At 43.9% G+C, this 23,163-nt stretch overlaps 1 protein-coding gene across 3 annotated transcripts in view; it reads left to right on the plus strand.

Annotated features, from left to right (window-relative positions):
• The first annotated feature begins 1,947 nt into the window (after positions 1–1,947).
• Positions 1,948–23,163, plus strand: part of AATF (apoptosis antagonizing transcription factor) — a 108,034-nt gene continuing 86,818 nt past the window's right edge. Inside the window, exons 1-4 of one of the 3 annotated variants that reach the window (XM_027517310.1) lie at positions 1,948–2,186; positions 3,194–3,385; positions 5,984–6,412; positions 7,134–7,271. In XM_027517310.1, coding sequence (XP_027373111.1) covers positions 2,090–2,186; positions 3,194–3,385; positions 5,984–6,412; positions 7,134–7,271 — 856 coding nt within the window. In that variant the 5' untranslated portion in view covers positions 1,948–2,089. The remainder of the gene's footprint in view (positions 2,187–3,193; positions 3,386–5,983; positions 6,413–7,133; positions 7,272–23,163) is intronic. The other 2 variants (XM_027517311.1, XM_027517309.1) reach the window with 2 other exon arrangements.

The following is a 23,163-nucleotide window of genomic DNA, read 5'->3' on the forward strand; positions in this document are numbered from 1 at the left end:
TCTCTCAGCGGCATCTCAAGTCCTAGGACTTCTTTCCTCCACTCCTAGAGTCCCCTCTCTATCCTCAGGATGGGGTAGGAAGGCGGGGGAAGCATTTTGGGGGCCCTGAGATATGTGTTAACAGGAGTAGGGTGGTCTTGATTTCTTCTTCAAAAGGCTTCCCAAGTCAGTGGGCACCTGGCCAGAAACCAGAGTAGGGGAGCAGACATTTTCTGCCCAGAATTATCCAGCAGTGTCCTGTTTGCATGACAGCTTAGAGGTGGTCTCTGCCTTGATTCACCTCCTCCCTCCTCCCTTTCTCTCCCTCACCTTTTTTTTTTTTTAACCCCAAGACGAGGTTTCTGAGCTTTATCAGTGTCCCAAATAGGAAAGGAAGAGGACTGGGGGAGATAGTTTCCTAAATGTGGGGTGAGGGAAACATTTTTGTCCTTCAAAGCCCAGGGCTATGGCTGGCCCAGCCAACTAAGTATGCTTTTGCTCTGGAGGCCCCATTGCAGGCACCAGACTGCAATTAAAGGGGCTATGTTATTTGTGTTTTTGCTTTAAAGCTGTTTTCTAGACTGAATTCTATTGCAGGTGATAAAAAGCAGTTCTCCTTGCCTCGGTGCCTTGCCTAGGGGTGCTCCCATCCTAACCTGGAGTTCATTCCTTTCTGACTCTGTGAATGTCAACCCTGAGGGCTGTCCTTTCCCCCCACAGCCACCTAGGAAGCAGCAGACGTGGGACATGTGGCCTTTTGTTGCTCTTGACGCTGGTGGTGTATGAAGACCAGGGAAGTCAGGGACCCACACTTTCCTTGGGTTACATGGGAGACACTGGAGAATTGGGGGCTCCCCAAGCTTCAGCTGTTGGATCCAAATGGTCCGGGCTGCTTCCAGGAAGGGCAGGAGGCCACCCCTAACCCTGTTTTCTGAGGCAGTTTGTTTAGGAGCTTCAAGGTCTTTACAGGTGACCTCAAACAGACACTGTAAGGGGAGACCACTTTGTTCTTCCCTGATGATCCCTTTTTACAGCTTCTGTTTACATGTTTGTTTGCCCTCCTCAGCTGATCACCACCAGGGGAGAATCTAACTTACTCATCTTTTGTATCTCATTTAGCAGTGCCTGCCACATAGTGGGCAGTCAGGGAATGCATGATGAAGGAAAGTGCATATAAAGGGACTGTATTTTTCTATGTACCTGGGTGCAGTTAAATTGATCCCATTGGGTCTTTAGATTTTGAGTCCATCTCTGCCCCTCTAACTGTGACCTGAATTTTTCCCCATTTGTGCACCAGTTTCAAGTGTATGCCCTTATCTTTGAACAGCAAGGTTATCAATCCTGATGGGTATGCAGTAGAGTAGTCCTCACTTCGCCCCCTTTTCCCTGCACAGACAAGGCTACTTGGGAAAGTTATAGAATCAATCTTTATTTATGCACAACCATAGCACTTTCTGTAATAATTATTCCTATTAATAAAGATGCCAGCAGTCCACCGCACACTTAACACATGCCCATCCCTTAGGTAGGATTTCCAAATCAGGACTACCGGTGGGTCAGAGGCGTGCGCCGGGCCCCAGACTCCTCCACATTGTGAAATGCCAAACCTGCTCTGGATCCCAATCTGTGCTTGCCCTAAAGTACACGTGAGGCTCGAGACGCTTACCCTTTACTCCTCCTGTTTTCCAAATCAGTCACCGCAGGTCATGGCTACACTACACTTTATTCCCAAGCAAATCTCGGACAAATCTCGAGGCATACTTTACGCAAGAGGACGCGAGCAGCGCTTCACAGAGTCTCGGCTCTGGGCCAGCGGCAGCCACGTGCCCTTGCGCGCTCCCGCGCGGCCCAACCCCTCCCCTCCCCCCGCCCCTCGGCGCAGGCGCACACCCACACGCGGCAGCCTTCCGGGCGCGTGCGCCTCCGTCCTAGCAACGCCCGTAGTGACGCAAGCCCCGCCCCCTCCCGAGAGCCTCCCGGAAGTTGGCGACCCGGAGCCGGGCGTGCGGCTCGGCGCGTCCCTGACGGTGCGCGGGGATCCGTCTCTCAGGCGAGAGGACTCAGCAGGCAGAGAGCGACGTTCACGAGCGCGGCGCCGGGCGAGGCCTTGATGACCATGGCGGGACCGCAGTCCCTGGCGCTGCAGCTGGAGCAGTTGTTGAACCCGCGACCGCGCGAGGCGGATCCTGAGGCCGACCCGGAGGAGGGTGAGGCCTGACTCGGGCAAGGCCACGTGCGGAGCGGCGGGCCTGGCCCCGGGAGGACTTGGGGGGCGCGTGAGGGGCCGGCGGCTGGGCCTTGCCGCTCAGCCTACCCTCCTTTCCCCCTGCTCAGAGGAAAACTGTTTCCCGGGAAGGGGGGCCCCCTGGGACTCGGGGAGGAGAGCGTCGGGATTCTCCTGATGTGTTTTCTGGACTTCGTGCTCGGGTGGGCGGGGCGCCTGGAGCACTCGGGCTTGGGTTAACTGTTGATCCAGGGCTGTGGCGGACAGCCAGGTTGGCCTCGGGTTGGTAGTCATCTTTCAGGATGCCCTTACTGGCATCGCATTAGAAATGAGGAGAAGGAAGTTTCATTCTTTTAAAAAAACAAACTGCCTGCCTCTGATAACTTACTTGGAGGATTGAAGGAAGAAGTAGGCGTCCGTGGTGCCCCTTAAGCCTTTTCAGGCCTCAACACGCTTGCTTAGTGGTTGACGAATAAGGCAGCCCTTCTGTAAGCTGCTGTTCAAAGTCTAGTTGAGAGTAATCCTGCTTTAGGCTTGAGTCCGAGAAATGCGAGGAAGGGAGAATACAGAGGGATAAATGAGAGTGCTGGACCGTTTCTTAGGAATAATCAGTTGAAGGAACTGAGGTTGTTTAGCCTGGATAAGCAAAGAAAACTCCTGAGGCATGGGCTGGAGTAGGATACAACATGATGATGGCTGACTTGAAATATCTGAGTGACTGTCGCGTGTGGAGGAGGAATTTAGACTTAGTTTTCTGTGTTCCAAGGCCTGGAAATATATCTTTCTAGTAGATGCAGAGAGTCGGCTTTCTGTTCAGGAATAGTAGCAAGGTAGTGTGAGTAGTCTGGAGGTAGTGAGGTCCCTGTTCTCAGAAGTTGGTGGGGATTTTGCAGAGGACTTTCAAGCATGAATTTAAAGGGTTGAACAGGGTCGCCCTTAAAGTTGGTTCTAACCAGGAGGTTCTGATTACTTTTCCCCCTCCCCCCACAGCCACTGCTGCCAAAGTGATTGACAGGTTTGATGAAGGGGAAGATGGGGAAGGTGATTTTCAGGCGGTGGGTAGCATTCGAAAGCTGGCATCAGCTTCCCTCTTGGACACAGACAAGAGATATTCTGGCAAGACCACGTCTAGAAAAGCTTGGAAGGAAGACCATTGGGAGCAGACTCTGTCAGGCTCATCTGGTGAGTAGACCTACTTGCATGTCTTTCCTAATTTTGGGGGGTTAAATCTTTTTTTCTTTTGGGTGACCACTGCACAGCCACTGTCTTAGGATGCCCCCACTTACTGTCATTGATTCGGCATTAGAAATGGCCCTCTGAAGTACTTAATTTCACTTTGTAAGGAATCTAAAGCCTAGAGCTATTAAGTTGCTCTATTCCTAATGTTTACACTAATGGTTCACCCTGAAATGGAGTGACAGAGAAGGCCTTCCGTATTTAGATTTTGGAGAGGGCTATGTGTTGGGCTTCCAAGGTGGCACTAGTAGTAAAGAATCCGCCTGCCAATGCAGGAGACGTAAGAGACGTGGGTTTGATTCCTGGATCAGGAAGATCCCTGGAGAAGGGCATGACAACCCACCCCAGTATTCTTGCCTGGAGAATCCAGTGGAATGAGGAGCCTGGCAGGCTGTATGTAGTCCATGGAGTTACACAGAGTCGGACATGACTTGAAGCAACTTAGCGCACACACACACACACACGCATGTGTTGAAAAAGCATTGTGTCTGATGAGCATGCTACTCATAGATTTTCCTTTGGTTTGTCAAGTCTTGCATTGAGTCACTGGGTAATATTGTGACACTCATTTCTTTGCCATTGTAAAACTTTCATAACCCTTCCCTGTTCCCTGCAAGAGTTAGGAGGATGTGGGCTTATAGTTTTAAAGATTGTGAGTTTCTCTGAGTGGGAGAAGGGGGCTGGATGTGGTGATTCGTGAGTGGATGCTATTCGTTTTCCTGTAGAGAGGTCAGAGGGACCATGTTGAGAACCCACAGATAATATGAAAGAAGTAATCAGTCATGCTCTGATATCCCTGATTTAGGCCTTGAAACAGTTCTGGGTACATGATCATCTTGTTTAATCTTCCCAGCAGCCCTGTGAGGTTGCTACTGTTTATCCCCATTTTGCAGATAAGGAAATTGAGGGGCATATGTGTTACATAACTTATGCAAGGTCATATATCTAGTAAGTGCAGCCCAGAACTCAAATAAGTTAGTCTGACTCTAAGATCTATACTTTAAACTACTATCATACATGTAAAGAACTTAAAGGATTATTTCTCTTTACTATTTGGAACTGTATAGTTTTCACAGCCTTCTGTGTCTTGAGTCTATATATTAAAGTATATCTGATATTCACTTAAAGAAGTACTTAAGATCTATTATGTTTTCATAAAATCTTTGTTTTATGAAGAAAGTTATTGGTAACAGGCCCCTGTACAATTATGCTTCCCGTATGTGGGACCTTTGTGTTCTGCACTGAAAGAGATTGGATGATCAATGATGATACAGAAAGACCTGTAAATATCAGAAGTAAAAGTAATTTTTTCTATAATTTAATTTCTATAATATAATTCAGATTTTTCTATAAGTAAAATCAGAAGCCATAACTAATATTCCATTTACTGAAGGATCAAGTTTAGACACCTTCCCATGGAAGACAAAACCCCTCCTGGCGGGACTTCTCTGGAGGTCCAGTGGTTAAGACTCTGCACTTCTGTTGCAGGGGGCACGGGTGGCTCCCTGGTCAGGGAACTAGCATACTGCATGTGTTCGTGCTAAGTCGCTTCAGTCGTGTCTGATTCTATGCGACCCTATAGACTGTAGCCTTCTCTGTCCGTGGAATTCTCCAGTCAAGAATCCTGAAGTGGGTTGCCATGTCCTTCAGGGGATCTTCCCAACCCAGGGATCGTACCCACGTCTCTTACCTCTCCTGCATTTGGCTGGTGGGTTCTTTACCACTAGCACCACCTGGGAAGCCCTGCATGCTGCATGGCATAGCCTCAAATTAAAACCAAAAAACCCTGAATAACTCTCTGAGCTCATATCCTAGCATCCTGCACCTCAGTGTACTTAAAAAAAAAAAATTAGTTAATTTTTGGCTGTGCTGGGTCTGTGTAGCTCCATGTAGGCTTTCTTTAGTTGCAGTGCATGGACTTCTCGTTGCAGTAGCATCTCTTGTTGCAGAGCAAGCTCTACAATGCACGGGCTTCAGTAGTTGCGCGCACAGGCTTAGTTGCCCTTTGCACCAAACAGCATGTGGAATCTTCTGAACCAGGGGTCGAACACTTGTCCCCTGCGTTGGCAGGCAGGCTTGCAAGCAGTGGCTCCCCGTGGAATTCCCTCAGGACACTTTTGTGTGCTGGACCTTTGTCTCTGCTGCTTTTCCTTTCCTTCCCCTTTCTCCGTCTGATGAGCTGCTACTTATGCTTAATAAGTAAAGCTATAAGGTATCTTTCACCTGAAGCCATCTCTCACTATACTAACGACACTGCAGCGCGGTTGTTGGTTGTATCTACCACTCCTAGCAGACTGTGAACCCCTCCCCACAGATACTGCATTCTATTTGTCAGTCTCTAGTTTTTATCCACGGCTGGTTCATAATAGGTGCTTAGTAAGTATTTAATAATAAGCATCACTAGTGTGATAGGGATTGTGCTATTGAGTTGCACTGAGTATGGTAATACTTTTTTTTTTGGACAGGTGCCATAATCCTTTAGGTGAAACAAAAGAAATGGCCAAGTATTTGTTTCAAGATTTTCCTTTTCCCTCCCTCGTTTAGATAAAGAAATATCTGATGAGGACGGGTCTGCAGATGGAGATTCAGAGGGCCTGGGCCTGGAGGAGTCCGATGAGGAAGCCATGAGTGCTGAGGATCAGGAGGGCGGGGACGAGGGGGACAGCAGCCTGGCCTGGAAGAAGAGGAGCGGGAGTCACTCACAGACATCGTCGGGCTTCAGTGTCCAGAGCATCAGTGACTTTGAAAAATTTACTGAGGGAATGGACGACCTTGGTAGCAGTGAGGAGGAAGAGGAAGACGAGGAGGAGAGTGGTATGGAAGAAGGGGAAAGTGAGGAAGACTCTGAAGATGCGAGTGAGGAAGACAAGGCCGAAGCCAGGGCCAGTGAGGACGACGGGGTGGTGATGACCTTCTCTGAGGTCAGAGTTTCCGAGGAGGTGGAGAAAGGCCGAGCTGTGAAGAATCAGATAGGTTTGTACACTGCTTGTTTTTCAGAGTGTCTGCATTTGCTCTCCGTTTTGTTTGTCTGTTTGTTTTAGGCAGTTTGCTCTCTCCCTTGTGTGTGTGTATGTGTGTGTGTGTTAGTCACTCAGTCGTGTCCAACTCTTTGTGACTCCGTTGACCGTAACCCACCAGGCCCCTTTGTCCATGTAATTCTCTAGGCAAGAATACTGGAGTGCGTAGTCATTGCCTTCTCCAGGGGATCTTCCCGACCCAGGGATCCAACCCATGTCTCCTGCACTTCAGGCAGATTCTTTACCGTTTGAGCCACCAGGGAAGCCTTTGCTGTCTCCTGTGTCTTGTGTCCTGCCAGTTCGTTGGTGACGTGCCCCACTTACCTAGAGGCCTAAAGCACCATTCCCCTGTGCTTGGCCCACCCCTGCTACCCTCACCTGCTTCGCTGGCTCTGCCCTACTACTTCAGGCGGCTGAGGAAGGTTGAGGAGATGGGCATCTTCTCTCGTTGGGCTGTCGCATCCTTTCTCTCATGTAGCAAGTCAAGATACTGGATTTATCCAGATATCTCATGCGTCCAGATACTGGATTTATTTCCTGTAATAAACAGCGTTTCCATCGCATGAAACTGATAAAGCCGTGCTGTTTAGAGGCTGTTTTGATTTCCGGTCCCTCCCCTACTCCCCACCTCAGGAAGATTTTATAACTGAGAAATGGAATTCTATTTTCTGTCTCAGCACTGTGGGACCAGCTCTTGGAAGGAAGGATAAAGCTGCAAAAGGCTCTGCTGACCACCAATCAGCTTCCTCAACCAGATGTTTTCCCTGTCTTCAAGGACAAAGGTGGCCCAGAATTTGCCAGCGCCCTGAAAAACAGTAAGAGTACTCATGCTGCACTGGGATGCGCAGAACCCCGGGGGTTCATTGGGATCTACTGTGATTGTATTCACAGCACCACAGAGTTGAGAAGACTTGGCTTTAGTGATGATGTAACATAGTGATTTTTAAATTAAAAAAGATAACAGTATAACCCTTTTGTCAAATGAAGGCAATTTTGATCAAGACAGATGGAGTTCTGTCTATTCTCCTTATTTCTACCCCAGATCTCACATGCCCTCCCCCTCCCCTTGGTTTTGAGTTATTTTAAAAAATTTTTATTTTAAAATCTTTAGGTTTTTTGTTTTTTTAAATGTTTATTTATTTGACTGTGTTGGGTCTTAGTTGGGACACACAGGATCTTCGATCTTTGTTGTGCCATGCTGGGTGCTTCAGTAGTGGTGTGAGAACTCTTGGCTGCAGCATGTGTAATCCAGTTCCCTGACCAGGGTTTGGACCTGGGAACCCTGCACCGGGAGGGCAGAGTTGTAGCTACCAAACCTTGAGAAAAATCCCTGAGTTACTCTTTTAATGCTCAGAGAGAACCTGCTGGTACAAAACGAAAGGGAGACAGTAAGTGACTAAACTCAGTTGGTTTAAGTTGTATGTCATGTGCTTAAAGGATGCCTTGCTTTGTTGGGTAGTTTCTAGAACAACATACAGAGATGACCTTACTTCTGTCTTCCTCTGAGTTGCATAGAGTGAGGAGAAGGTAGGGACCACAGAAGGAGGAAAAAGTTGTAAAGAACTGCTGGTCTGTGAAGTCCCAGAATTTTAGAAAAGGAGTTTAGCAATTATTTTCCAGATGAGAGAACCAAAGGCCATAGTTACATAGCCAGATCCCGCCTGGCAGAGACAGACTCCTCCAGCCTTTTCTGCCTTCCAGTCTAGGAGCCGCCTGCAGTGTGCTTGTGTGCCCAGCGGCACTGAGGACTGGGGCTGAGCAAGGTACGGGCTGCTGGGATTGCCATCCCTTGTTTGTAGGCTGAGACTTAGTGGGTTTTTTTGTTTTTGTTTTTTTTAAATATTGATTGATTTGGCTGTGCTGGGTCTTGGTTGTGGCATGCAGGATTTTTGGTAGTGGCAGGTAAGATTTTTACTTGCGGCATGCGAACTCTTGGTTGTGGCATGTGAGATCTAGTTCCCTGACCAGGGATTGAACCTGGGCCCCCTGCATTGGGAGTACAGGGTCTGAGCCACAGGACAACCAGGGAAGTCTTGAGGCTTATTGTTGTCATTTGCTCTTTCCAGCTTGTTTTTATAATATCATGGAGTTTGAATGAGAAGGGTCCTGAGGAGGACATCTGATTTGGTGTCTGCCTCTTGGTAGAGTCACCTTAAACTGTTCCAGATAAAAGTGTAGGATTTCTAGGGTAGGAGTCCTGTGCATCTTTCTCAGCGGGGACTACCGCGTTTAGTGGGGAATGACTTCCAAGCGGCCAGTCTTCAGATTGTGTCCTGCCACACTTGAAGTCAGGAACCTGCAGATACTGTGAGGGTGGGTCTTTTGTAAGCGGCTTCCCAACTCTTCCCCCCTTCCTCCCTCAAATAAATGATAGCTTGATGGTTTCTAGCATTTTTGAGGTTTTTGGAGCATTTCTTTGCTATTTTTAATGCCCTAGTGCCCTAATTTCCCGTATGGAAATTTGGAAGGAGACCTCAACTGCTCTAGATTAAATGTCTTCAATGTTTCCTAATGAAGCTTTTTCCATTTTGTTACTCATTACTCTTCTTGCTTGAGCCAACCCTCTCCCCACCCCCCTTTTTGGGATTCATCTCAAAATGTAGGTGTTTTAAGGGTTAGTCAGTGCTTGGTTTAAGGGACACATTCTTACTCTTGGATGCAGTTTAGTTTGTTTAGCTATTTTACTGTTGTGTAACTTTTATTTTTGCAACAGTTCAAGTCTTTTTAACCTGTCTCTTTTCCTACTTAACCAATTGCTTCTTTGCCTCATTGGTGCATTCTAGTTAATCTAACAGATGTCTGTCAACCTGACTGAATGGGTTGCAGAGGAGAAGGGAGAAGAAAGGAATATTTGTTTGGTATCACATAGTCTAAGATGGGAGGGTGGAGAGTTTTCTTTTTTTAATTTTTATTAGAGTATAGTTGATTTACACTGTTGTTTTAGTTTCATGTGTACAACAAAATGAATCAGTTATACATAGACATATATCCACTCTTTTTTAGATCTTTTCCCATATATTATGGAGTATTGATTAGAGTTCCCTGTGCTCCACAGTAGGTGCTTATTAGTTATCTAGGAGAGTTTTCTAATTACCAGAATTGCTATGCATCTGAAGGGTAGCTAATTTTTGTTTTTACCTTTATGACTGTATAATATTTGTGTGTTTCCCTATTCTGTGAACAGAGTTTAAGAAAAACTTCTTGGTTATGTTACTCTGGATGAACAATTTATACTGTGTTTTATATATATATATATGTGTGTATGTATATATATATATATATATATATATATAGCTGGTGTGGAACATTGGCTGAATTTGTACTGACCCCAAAACAAACCCTGGAACTTATTTTCTTTAATTAAATCTCTTTTCAATTTGGTTGGTCTTCCAGTAAGGTCAGACTGCCTGGGTTTAGATTCCATCTCAGCAGTGGATTAGCTGAGTGACCTTGAGCAAGTTACTTAACTTCACAGTCAGATGGGGATAATATGATTGTGAGGATTAAAGAACATGATCGATATCAAGCATTAGCACAGTGTCTGGCACACTGCACACCACGAATGTTAGGTACACATATTCTCTTTTTTCTGCAGAAAGAGTTGTCTGGCAGTGTTCAGCCCTCTGAATAGTGGTTATCAGTGTAACTAACCGTCATCCCTACTGTCTCCAGTGTTTTTTTTTTAGTATATTTGGTTGCCTTGGGTCTTAATTGCAATACCCAGGATCTTTCCTTGCAGTGCACCGACTTTTGGCGTGGGGGCTCAGTAGTTGCAGTGCGTGGGCCCAGTTGCTCTGTGACATGTGGAATCTTGGTTCCCTGACCAGGGATCAAACCCATGTCCCCTGCATTGCCAGGCAGATTCACTGGACCACCAGGGAAGTCCCTTCAGTGTTTTTTGACTTTTTACCAGTGTTCGAATTCCCTATACAATTTATTTTTTATATTTTTATTTATTTATTTGGCTGTGCTCGGTCTTAGTTGAGGTGTGTGGGATCTTAATTTCCTGATCAGGGATTGAACCCAGGACCCCCTGCATTGGGAGCAAGGAGTCTTAGCCACTGGACCAGCAGGAAAGTCCCCCTTATATAATTTAAATGAACCATTTGTTCTTGAAAATGAGTAGTGTTCTATTCTACTGTGATACTTACAATTCAGCCTCGGCCTCCTATGACTTAAGAAAAAGTGATCAGAGATTTCTTTATTGCCAAGCCCAGTTACTACCTCCCTGGAGCATTCACCCTTTCCTTGAAATTATTGCCCTTTGGTTTTGGTGCTTCCACATGATGTGTGGGTTCTCCTGTGTTTCTGATCCTTTCTCATCTCAGCCTCTTCTTTTATCCTCTCAGTGTCAGTTTCACCACATTTAGGATCTTCTTCTTAGGCTGTGTTTTCTTGGCGTATTCTCTCCACGGCCCGGTCATTTACTCTCATAGTCTTAACAACATTCTCTAAAACAGAGCGGACTTCCAGCTGTATTTAAGCCAAAGTCAAGTCCTGAGCAGCGTGCCTTTGTACCGTAAGCACCTTGAACTCTACTTTTCAGAAACTAAGCATATCTCTCCTTTCTTCCTCAGTGCTCTTGGTCCCCAATCACGCTGGTATTACATTTAGTGATTATAACTCTTGCTGTGAAATAATTTCAGAGGCATTTTTGGGGGATATGTTTGTAGTTACATCCCACGCCAGTACTCTTGCCTGGCAAATCCCATGGACTGAGGAGCCTGGTAGGCTGCAGTCCATGGGGTCGCTAAGAGTCAGACATGACTGAGCGACTTCACTTTCACTTTTCACTTTCATGCATTGGAGAAGGAAATGGCAACCCACTCCAGTGTTCTTGCCTGGAGAATCCCAGGGACAGCGGAGCCTGGTGGGCTGCCGTCTATGGGGTTGCACAGAGTCGGACACGACTGAAGCAACTTAGCAAGTGGTAAGTCATGAAGTAACCATATCAAAATTAAGAGATTTTCCATGCACAGAACCATTTCTTTAAATAGATGAGCTTTTTCTCTCCGATTTTCTTTTAAAAACTTCTGGGTATGGGGAGGGAGGAGGGTTCAGGATGGGGAACACAGGTATACCTGTGGCGGACTCATTTCGATATTTGGCAAAACTAATACAATATTGTAAAGTTTAAAAATAAAATAAAAAAAAAAAAGACAAATATCTATGGGATTCTCCAGGTAGGAATACTGGAGTGGGTGGCCATTCCCTTCTCCGGGGGATCTTCCCAATCCAGGGATCAGGCCCGGGTCTCCAGCATTGCAGGCAGATTCTTTACCATCTGAGCAACTCAATGGATAGGAGTTTGAGCAAACTCTGGGAGATAGTGAAGGACAGGAAGCCTGGCATGCTGCAGTCCATGGGGTTGCAAAGAGTCGGACATGACTGAATGACTGAACAATAACAATATAAAAAAAGATAATTAATAGGGACCTACTGGTGGCTCGGAGGTTAGGGCGTTTGCCTGGGATGCGGGGGGCCTGGGTTTGGTCCCTGGGTTGGGAGGATCCCATGGAGAGGGAGGTGGCAGCCCACTCCAGTACTCTTGCCTGGAGAATCCCATGGAGGGAGGAGCCTGGTAGGCTACAGTCCATGGGGTCGCAAAGAGTCTGACATGATGAGCGACTTTACTCACTCACTCACTGTATAGCATAGGAACTCTACTTGATACTCTGTAATTGAGTCCCATTGAGTGGACATATGTATATGTATAATTGATTCACTTTGTCATAACCTGAAACTTACCCAACATTGTAAATCAACTACAGTCCAATAAAAATTATTAAAAAAGAAGAAAAAAAAATAAATAAAAACTTCTATCTGTAGCATTAGGAGATGGTTCCTTTATGTTGGTGGCAACAATATATAAAGAAGAAGGCAAGATACTTAAGGAAACCTCCAGCATGAGTATATCTAAAACTTTTCATTATGGAATATATCAAACCTATATAAAAGTAGAGAGAGTTGTACGTACAGAGAACTTATACACCATTACCAGTTAAGCAATAATCAACTCATGGCCCATCTTATTTCATCTGCTTAAACTAACTTTTCTTGTATTTCTGCTTAATTTTGAAGCAAATACCAGACAGTCTGTCATTGTATCAGGGAATCAGCGTAGTCTCTGAGAGAAAAGGATTTTAAAAAAAATCACAATACCATTATCCCACACAAAAACGCTAATGGTGATTTCTTAATTAAGCACAGCCGGTTTGGATGGAGAGGGAACTGAGAGAGCATTCCTGTAACAGGCGCTCTCCTGTCTTTTCCAGAGTTTGCGCTGTAGCTTTAGATGAAGTGATTACAGGAAAGCCAAACTTCAGCCGTAATAAGTTGACCTTTTAGCGAAATGCATGTTATTAATGTATTTAATGAGATGCATTACAGACTGCAGTGAGCACCATGTTTCATTACAGGTCCAAAATGCAATATCATTAAAGACCTTTAATAGAAACAGTGGTTGACATTTTGATATTTCCTGTAAGCAAACCGCCCCCCACCCCGCCCCCCGCAAGAACACAGTATAACATGATATAAATATAGAGGAAATGTTGAGTTTTTTTTTCACTTGCTTACGAGTATGACAACAAATTCCACTATTAGTAAATTAAATTTTCTTTGCCCTGCTCCGCCCTGTCTTTCCAGTTCCCATCCTTCCCATCTTCTAGTTCATGTTCACCCTCATATCTCTCTGTGGCCCTTCCCTGGGCCCATCAACTATTTTGACTTGAATAGACTAAATATTTTAATGCCAATTTGACCACAGCACTAATAGACACCTTAAAGAACAACTTTTAAAATTTTGAGTAAGTCATCGCAATTGGAATCTTGATAAATAAGGTTCTGTTTTGGTTTTTATAAATTATATTTATTTTTAAGTAGGCATTGCATTCACATGGCTCAAAATTCAAAAGACACTAATGACGCTATAGAAAAAATCGTCCTTTCCACCCCGTACCCCTGCCACCCAGTTCCCTGTCCCATAGGCAACCAGTATTGTCAGCGAAATTCCCCCCTTGTTAATTACTTAGTTGCCTTAGGTGACAAATCCGTGAACATCTATTTCAGTGTTCTCTCAATTAACACTTTATGGGTTCATGGCAGAGTTCTCATGAATGATCTGTAGAACCCTGGAACACTCTTAATTACTTGGGATGGGTTTAAGTATTGCTTAGGAGGAAGGCACCCTTAAGCTTCTCCAAGTGTAGTGCTGGGTAGGATTAAGGACCCTTATTACCTCAGACTTCATCTAGCCAAGCTGGTGTGAGGAAGATTGATCTTTTTGTTTCAGCTGATGGCTATCATTCTTTAAAAAATAGCTTTACTGTTCTAATTATATAATTATGTCATGCCTACTTCAAAAATTCAGAAAATACTTAAAAGCATAAAGAAGAAAATAAGGATTACCTGTAATCTTACCGCCCAGAGGTAACCATGGTTGTCATTTTGATGAATATCCTTTCAAACCTTTTTCTGTGCTCACACACACACACACACACACACACACACACACTTTTAAAAAACAAACATAAAATCTTATGTACTGTTTTATAAGCTTATTTTTTCTACTTAATATATTATTTCGTGTCACTGTATTTCGATGTATATCAGCATTTTCAATGGCTATAGAGTATTCCATTTAATAGATTTATTGCAGTTTATTTAGCAGATCCGTATTGATGGATGCTCAGGTTTATTTTAGTCTTTCACTTTGATAAAGCATGCTTTGATAAACACCCTTGTACATACATATTTGTGCATTTTGTCTAAAAGTAGTACTGTCCAATATAAATATAGTGCTAGTCACATACATAATTTCAAATTTCCTAGTAATCAAATTTTAAGAAAGAGTGAAAAGAAACAGGTAAAATTAGTTTCTGTAGCATATTTTATTTAATGGAGTATATTAAAAATGTGAGTTAACATATAGTCGATATATAAATATTAATGAGATAGATACCTTACATATGTACTTTTTATGTCAGGTCTTTGAAATTCAAAGTGTATTCTGCATTTACAGCTCATCTTGAATTGGACTAACCACATTTTGAGTGCTCAGTAGCCAGATGTGAAAGTGAATACGGTATTGGGCAGCATAGATCTGCATTCCTGTAAATTGGATTGCTGGGACAAAGGGATTGTACTTCTGTTTCTTTTTCAGGCTTTTGGAAGATACAGCCAAATTGGCCTTTAGAAGAATTGTAACCATTTAAGTTCTCATCTGTAACAGTTGTTTTCCTCTAGTCCTGCTGCCACAGAGTATTATTGATCCTCTTATTTTTCCCAAACTCTAGGTGAGAAATGAAGGCAGTCATTTCTTGATAACATTCTGTTTAATATTTACACAATACCTGTTGACCTAGCTTTGAAATCTATGCTGTTTTTGGTGTGTTTCTTAGGGAATGAGTTCTACATAGGAAGACTTTTGGTCCCTATTAGGCTGCTCCCTAATTTGTCCAATGTGGTTCATTAGGCATTTATACTATGTAGAGAGTCAAGTGGGGTCAGCAGAGCTGGTGCTTTTCCAAAGCGACCAAGTCGGAAACCAAGCGGAGTGTTAGATTCAAACGCCATGATTCCACCCACCCTGAAAAGATGAGCCCTACATGGCGCGTGGAGCTATGGAAGCTTGAAAAACTGCTGCAGCCAGGCTGGTCAGAACATTTGTTTTATTGTTGTGGGTTTGGGGAATTAGGGTTGTCTTCAGCCCTAGAAACAATCTTTAATAGTAATGAGTAGCTAGATAAGGAAGCAACCTGAACTGGTAGTGTTGGTGGTCGTAGTTAGTAGAAGTCATAGTAAGTAGTAGTAGTTAGTAGTAGTCGTAGTAAGTACTAGTAGTTGTAGTTGTAGTAGTGGCAGTGATGTAACACATGCAGTAGAGTTACCTCATCCACTGGATTCACGGTGAAGTCGGACATGTCCGTGTATGTCACAGCCTCTTTGTATGGACATTTCATGAACTCACTTTTAACCATATTTGCCTGACCAGAAGAAAAAGGGAGAGAGGAGCCGCTTAAGTAGTGCGTGTGGTTCTTCTAGCTGCCTTACTCAGCGAGCTGGAGGAAGTGTGGGTGGCAGCTGGAGTCTTTGGCCCCTGCAGTTATTTGTTCGGGTACCTTTCCAGTGAGCATCTTGTCAGACAGACTGCAAGTCTAGTGGTTACAGTTGCAGCCTGCAGGCTTCATCCAGCATGGTCCCCAAATGTAATCGTCCTGTGTTTAATGGACGAAGCGGCTGTCGTGTTTGAGGGGAGAAACCGACCATGTTGAACTTGGAGAGAGACTGTGGTGGTGTACTTCCTGGGCAGTTTTAGGAATTTGTAAAGTAGTTTTGTGAGAACTTGATTTTGGCTTTATGCCCAGACTTTATTTTTCTTTATTTATTTTCAAACTTTGAACTTTTTATTTTGTATTTGGGTAGAGCTAATTGACAGTATTATGTCAGGGGAGCAGGAAAGGGACTCAGCTATACATACACATGCATCCATTCTCCCGAAAACCCCCTTCCCATCCAGGCTGGTACATAACACTGAGCAGAGTTCCCTGTGCTGTACAGAAGGTCCTTGTTGGTTATCCATTTCAAATATATATGCTCGGACTTTAGAACCCAGCCACTGCATAAGATACTACTCTGTTATTATTATTTATGTCCTGACATTTATTCTTTTTTTTTTAATGTGGACCATTTAAAAAATCTTCGTTGAACTTGTTGCAACACTGCTGCTGTTTTATGTTTTGGTTTTTTTGGTTGTGATGCATGTGGAATCTTAGCTCCCTGACCAGGGATGGAACCCTCACCCCCTGCATTGGAAGGGACCACCAGGGAAGTCCTTAACACCTATGCTCAAATCTTCAGATTAAAATGATACGTGAATATGGTAAACGGAAACATTCAGGAAGACAACAGTCCTTTGCCTTATGTTCAGTCTCATTCTATTTCATTTTCCTTTTATAATATTAAATAACTTGTTTATATCTATTTCTTTATCCTTTGGTATGAAAGATTAGAATGCTACTGACAGGTTAAGACGAGGATTAAGCATTGACCATGTCACTTAGCAACACGGTGGCCGTCTGTGACCTTGATGAGCAGTTTTGGTGGGATTGGAGGGATACAGGCTTGACTGGGATGCATTTGTGAGAGGACAGGAAAAAGGAATCTGAGATAGTGAGTATAGACAGCTCTTTCTAGGAATGTAACTTTAGAGGGGAGCAGAGAAATGGGACATTGGATGGAGAAGGATGTGGAGTCAAGAGAGATGTTTTGTTTTTGAGATGGGAGGAATAACAGCATGTTGGTATATTGGTAAGAACGATGCAGCACCTCCCTGGTGGCCAGTGGTTAAGAATCCACCTGCTAATGCAGGAGTCAGGGGTTCGATCCCTGGTCCAGGCAGATTCCACATGCTGCAGGACAACTAAGCCCACATGCCACAATTACTGAGCCCATGCTCCGTAACAGGAGAAGCCCACAGCTAGAGAGTGGCCACCACCTGCTGCAGCTTGAGAAAGCTCATGCACAGCAGTGGAGACCCAGCGCAGCTAAAAAAAAAAGCGCTGTGCAGAGGGTGAATTGATGAGGCAGGGGAGGGACAGCTGCTGTAGCAGTGTCCTTAAGGAGGTAAGTGAGATGGACGAGGGCATGAGAATGGGGGCACTCTAAGTGTAGTGACGGGTGGGAAGACAGTATATAAATAGGCAAAGATAGTTAGAAGTCTGAAAATTCTCTTCCGTCGGTGGTTCTGTTTTCTTTGAAAAAGAAACCAAGGTCGTAAATTGCAAGTGAGTAATAGAGGAGGAGGTGGTAGCAGTTTTGAGGAGAGGGTATGAGGTAGTCATCCCATCCTTTTTCCACAGCCCCTTTGCATTCTGCCATGCAACCACGGTTTCTGTGCTCTAGCTCAGTCAGTAAAGAATCTGCCTGCAATGCAGGAGACCTGGTTTCGATTCTGGGTTTGGGAAGATTCCCTGGAGAAGGAAATGGCAACCCACTCCAGTATTCTTGCCTGGAGAATCGCATGGACAGAGGAGCCCAGCAGGCTACAGACATGGAGTTGCAAGAGTCGGACACAACTTAGCAACTAAACCACCACCACCCATAGGTTGAACCTAGGAGTTGAAAATAAACAGCATTTGCCTTTTTTTGGCAATAAGCAGCATTTACAATGTGTTACTATCCTGTAAATAGAGCGGTGAAGAACTGGAACATCACTTATTCATTCCTGTTTGTTCAGAGGCCTGCCTCCCCAGCTGTGCAAAGGAGAGCGTTCCTAGTTGCACAAGTTTGTAGTTCAAGTAGATCTTTTGTAACCCTCCATCAGGTGCTTATAATCATGCTTTATTTTAGTTTGCTTCACATTTGGACTGTTTATTATATCATTTTTTCTCTAGGTCTCTATATATTTCCTTCCCCCACCCCCCCGCTTTCAGCTTGGTTTTATTGTCTCAGTTACTTCTCCCCGATCATGCTGTCTCTCCTCCTACACTTTCCCAGTTTGTGTGGGTTGTTCTCTGGGACCAGTGTGCTGGATCCTCTTGGGACTTCCTTTCCTTGCTCTTCTAGGGTGGAGCTCTTTTCTGGCTCTCTTGTATTCCTGTATAGTAAGTCCCCTACATACATACAAGTTTGGTTCCAACAGACTTAGCCTAGGTACCCAGCTAACACAGTCGGCTATATAATACTGTATTGTAATAAGTTTATAATACTTTTCACGTAAATAATATGTAAAAAATAAAAATGAAAGCATTTTTAATCTTATAGGATGGTACCTTGAAAAGTACAGTAGTACAGTACAACACGGATTTCCCAGGTGGCGCAGTGGTAAAACAATTCCCCTGCTAATGCAGGAGATCCAAGAGATGCAGATTTAACCCCTGGGTCGTGAAGATCCCCTGGAGGAGGAAATGGCAACCCACTCCAGTATTCTTGCCTGGGAAACCCATGGACGGAGGAGCCAGGCAGGCTACAGTCTGTGGGGTCGCAAAGAGTCAGACGTCGGACTGCTCACACATGCACAGCACAGCAGCTGGCGCACAGGGGCTAACCTTTGCATCTGTGGAAGTTTGTAACTGGAATGCTTGTATGTAAGGGAACTTACTGGATCTCAGTTTGTCAATTTGTTGCCAAATATTCATGGGGAGTCAATTATCTGATTTCTCCTAGATTTAAAAATACTCTGCTCTCATTCATCATTGAGATGTTCTTAATGGATGGGGTATACATTTCTGGATTGAAAATTACTTTGTCTTAGAACTTGAAAGTACTGCCCTGTATGAATTTCCTCTTGTTACTGCCAGAAATTCCCACAAGCTTGGTGGCTTAAAACAGCACAGATTGTTATCTCATGTTTCTGGAAGTTAGAAGTCCTAAAACCCAGGTGTCAGCAGGGCTGTGCTTCTTCCAGAGATCCTTGGGGAGCTCCTGTTTCCTTGCTTTCTCCAGCATCTTGAGTCTGTCTGCATTCCTTGGCTCATGGCTCCCTTCCATCTTCAGTACCAGTGATCCCATCACACCAGGCGTTGCTTTTCTGATTTTGACCCTAACCTCTTCTCTCTGGTAAGGACCTCATGTTTCCATTGGGCCCACCTGGCTAATTCAGGCTACTCTCCCCGTTGCAGATCCTCAATTTAATCACACCCATAAAGTCCTTTTGCCTGTAAGGTAACGTATTCTCAGGTTCTGGAGGTTAGAATGTGGATATCTTTGGGGGCCATTGTTGAGCCTACTGTCTGTCATCCAGGTATTGTCCAAGAGACAGTGGTTGCCCGTTTGAGTCTCATTCCTTTGCAGGTGACTTGTTTTTGTTAGGGCTCTTCTCTTGATTTTCTGAAACTGCCTAAAGTGTTATCTAGCTATGGTTCCTTTGTTATTCATTGTGCTGAGTACTTACTAGGCCCCTTTAGTCTGAAGACTGTGCCGTCCTTCAGTTTGGGGAAAAATGTCTTTAATATTTGTTGAATAATTTTCTTTCCTCATTATGTCTGCTCTCTTTTTTTGCAACTATATTTTTAATAGCTAAAAGTTCTTTTGTTTTTTGAATGCTCCTTTTTGGGTAATTAGTGTACTTAAAGTATGTTATGTACATTTAAAGCTGTTTGTTTTATATTCACTTTAGTTCTTAAAAGTATTCCTATCTCTACCAGCTTTTCTGTTTACTCTGGACTTTTTTCCTCTCTTCTAAATTTTTATCCAAGTTATATCTGTATATAAAGAGTCAAGTAATTCTATACATTCTTATTATGAAAACTTATCTACTGACTGTACACTCCACCCCCTTGCCATAGCCCGTTCTCCTAAAGCAGCAGTTACATTTTAAATTATTATTATTTTTTGAGTTCATGAATTTATCTCTCAATCTCTAGTTGACATGTTTTTGTTCCTACTCGATCTTTCAGTTTTAGGCATTATTTATTGACTTCTCATTATGAAATGAGGATTTAGCCCTCGTTGCTTCTACAGTCATGCACACTGTCTGTCCCTTCCTGGTTATGTTGTAATTTGGTTAGATCAATAGTCAGTGTTTACATTATTATGTCTGTGTAAACACTGTTCACAGCTGAGCCATGTAATATATATACCATGATTATTTTTCCTTTCCCACACACCATTTTGTTTTCTAGAGTTAATAATTGTTACATTTCTGTTTATTTTGTTTTCTCTGCAGTCATTCAAGCTTGAACTTTTCTCTAGTTGTCTCAGTCTCCCCTCAAGATAATCAGTTGCATCAGATCTCCTGCCAATTCTTCTTCCTAAAGAAGTCTTTCCCAGAACCCTTTGTTTTGTTCCCTGTAATTTGACTTATTTATTTTTTGGCTGCACTGGGTCTGTGTTGCTGCGTGTGGGCTTTCTCTTGCTGCTGTGAGTGGGTCGAGTCTTGGTTGTGGGGTGCGGGCTTCTCATGCGGTGGACTCTCTTGTGGGGCGCGGGCTCTAGAGCACGGGCTTGGTAGTTGTGGCGCATGGGCTCACTTGCTCCACAGCACATGGGATCTTCCCGGACCAGGGGTCAAACCTGGGTCTCCTGCTTTGACAGGCAGATTCCTTACCACTGAGCCACCAGGGAAGCCCTCCCAGAACCTTTTGACCTGTCCTTCTCCAGGGCCCCGCCATCATGCGGGGATCGCCCTTCACCACCATCCTAGGGGTTACCTTCGCTTCCTGCTTCTGTGGATCTCCTAGTCAGGATTTTTCTTGGCTTGCTCCCTTACTTTGGTGAAGCAAATGTTCTAGTAGCTTGTTGAGAAAAAGTGGAGAAGAGGAAAACTTTTTTTTACACCTTGATTGTCTGAAAGTCCCTTTACTCTATCATTACAATTGATTGACTCGCTGACTATGTATAGAAGTCTATAGAATATTCCCTTGCCTTCCACCTTCTGAAGTTGCTGTTGAGGAGTCCAAAGCCATTCTGATCTTTGATCTTACTACTGATTTTTCCTCCCCATAAATTCTTTGTCCAAGGAACCTTGGAATTTCATGATGCTGTGCCTTGGCGTGGATGTACAGGCCTTTTCAGTCTGGAGGCTCATTTCTTTCAGTCTTGGGAAATTGTCTTGAAATTATTTTGTTAGTGATTTTCTTCCTTCGGTTTTCCCTTCTTTCTGGAAGGCCTGTAGTTTGATGTTAGACTTTTCCTCTGATTTTCTTTCTTTTTTTTCTTTCAGTTTCCTAGTTCTTTTTGTCTTTTCTTTCTTTTCTCCCCTCTCCCCACTTCCTAAGACATTTCTTCAGCTTTATTTCCTCATCTACTGAGTATTTTTATATCTTCTGTCATCCTTTAATTTTACTGTTACTTCTCTGGGGATATGCCTGGTGTGTGTGTGTGTGTGTGTGTGTGTGTGTGTATTTTTAAAAGTTCTTCTGGCATAGTCTGCTTCCTCCAAGCTGCTTTCTTTTGTTTAAACCTGGTTGTAGTATGTTAGATGTTTTCCTCAAATACTTGGTGATCTTTTGTCTGCTGTTGACTTTCAAGAGTGGGGTACTCAAAAGCTGATGAACAGTTTTGTATGTTTGGGCAGGGCCCTTTGTCCATGGTTTCTGTTGTAAAGTGATCTGTCTGGGCCGTGTGGGGAACACCCATGTCAGCATCTTCACATCTCGGCTCTTTATGGGGTCTTAGCTGCCAGAGGACTTCTAATCTCCTGCCTGGCTGCCAGCCTTGTAGGAGGCCGGTAGGCCGGGGGGGTCTCAGCATTCAATCTGGAAACTACAGCTTATTCTTCCTGTTTTGAGAATTATGCCCTTGCCTCAGCTGTGTCTGGTGTCCCCCTGTCCAGAGATGCTAATGTTTAACTCTCTTCAAAGGATAAACCTCTCAACTTCTGCCTGAGTAGAAAGAGGTGTGTTGACTGTAACCCTGCCTGCCTCTGCTCTTCTAGAGGTGCTGGTTCTTCAGTCTTATGAGGTTGTGTTCATGGACAATGGTGGAACTGCTTCCTGTTCTTCTCTACCGGCACCAGAGTCAGCTTGCTCAGGTTTGCTACGTCAGTTATTTGTCCATCTGCTTTTTTTTTTTTTTAAACTGGTTTATTGAGGTATAATTGACATATATTGAACTGCATGCAGTTCCCATTTCTCTGCTCCCCTTAAAGTATTCCCTGAAAGAGTCGTCTGTACTCACTGTCTTGAATCCCTTTCTCTTACTCTTAAGAGCGCATTCCATCAAGTCCGTTTCCTTCTCACTCTGCCAAAACTGCTCATCAGGATCACAGAAGACCATCACATTCCTGAGTTAAGTGGTCAGTTCTCAGTCCTCATCTTACTTAACCTGTCAGCAGCTTCTGTACAGTTGGACCTCTGTGTACACTCATGAAGCCATCGCCAAGAGGCAGACATGGCTGAGCACACACACGCGTGAAGCCATCGTCACATCAAGATAATGAACGTATTCCTCATCCCCAGAAGTTCCGCAGCCTCTTTGTAATCTCTCCTCCTGCTCCTCCCATCCCTCGCCAACCAGGAATCTGTTCTCTGTCACTGTAGATGGGTTTGCGTTTTCTAGAATTTTGTATAAATGGGATCATGCAGTTTATACTCTTTTTGTCTGTCTTTCACTCAGTGTAGTTACTTGGAGATTCAGCCATGCTTTTGCCTATGTCAGTAGTTCATTGCTTGTAATCCCCGAGTCTATTGTCTGGATATAGTATATTTGCTTTGTTTTGTTTCTAGTTTTTAGCTGTTATGGATAAAGCTGCCATGAACATTTGTGTGCATGTTGTATGGATATATACTTTTGTGTCTCTTGAAGGACTAAGAATGGAATGGCTAGGTCACATGGTAAATGTGTCTAATTTTCATAGAAACTGCCAAGCTGTTTTCTAAAGTGGTTAGACCATTTTACAATCCTACCAGCAGTATATAAAAAATTCCGCTTGCTTCATATCCTCATTAACACTTGGCATGGTCTGTCTTTTTAATTTCAGACATTCTAATAATCGTATAGTCCGTTGGCTTTTTAGCTTCCAAAACTTAGTTGCTGTCATTCTCTCTCATCCAGGCATATCTCGGAGATATTACAGATTTGTTTCCAAACCACTGTAATTCACTTAAAGTGAATATTGCGATAAAGTGACTCACATGAATTCTTTGGTTGCCAAGTACATATAAAAGTTCAGTGCAGTTCAGTTGCTAAGTCGTATGCAACTCTTTTCAACCCCATGGACTGCAGCACACCAGCCTTCCCTGTCCTTCACCATCTCCTGGAATT

Source organism: Bos indicus x Bos taurus, chromosome 19 (assembly GCF_003369695.1).
Source record: "Bos indicus x Bos taurus breed Angus x Brahman F1 hybrid chromosome 19, Bos_hybrid_MaternalHap_v2.0, whole genome shotgun sequence".
In the NCBI taxonomy this organism is placed as follows: domain Eukaryota; kingdom Metazoa; phylum Chordata; class Mammalia; order Artiodactyla; family Bovidae; genus Bos; species Bos indicus x Bos taurus.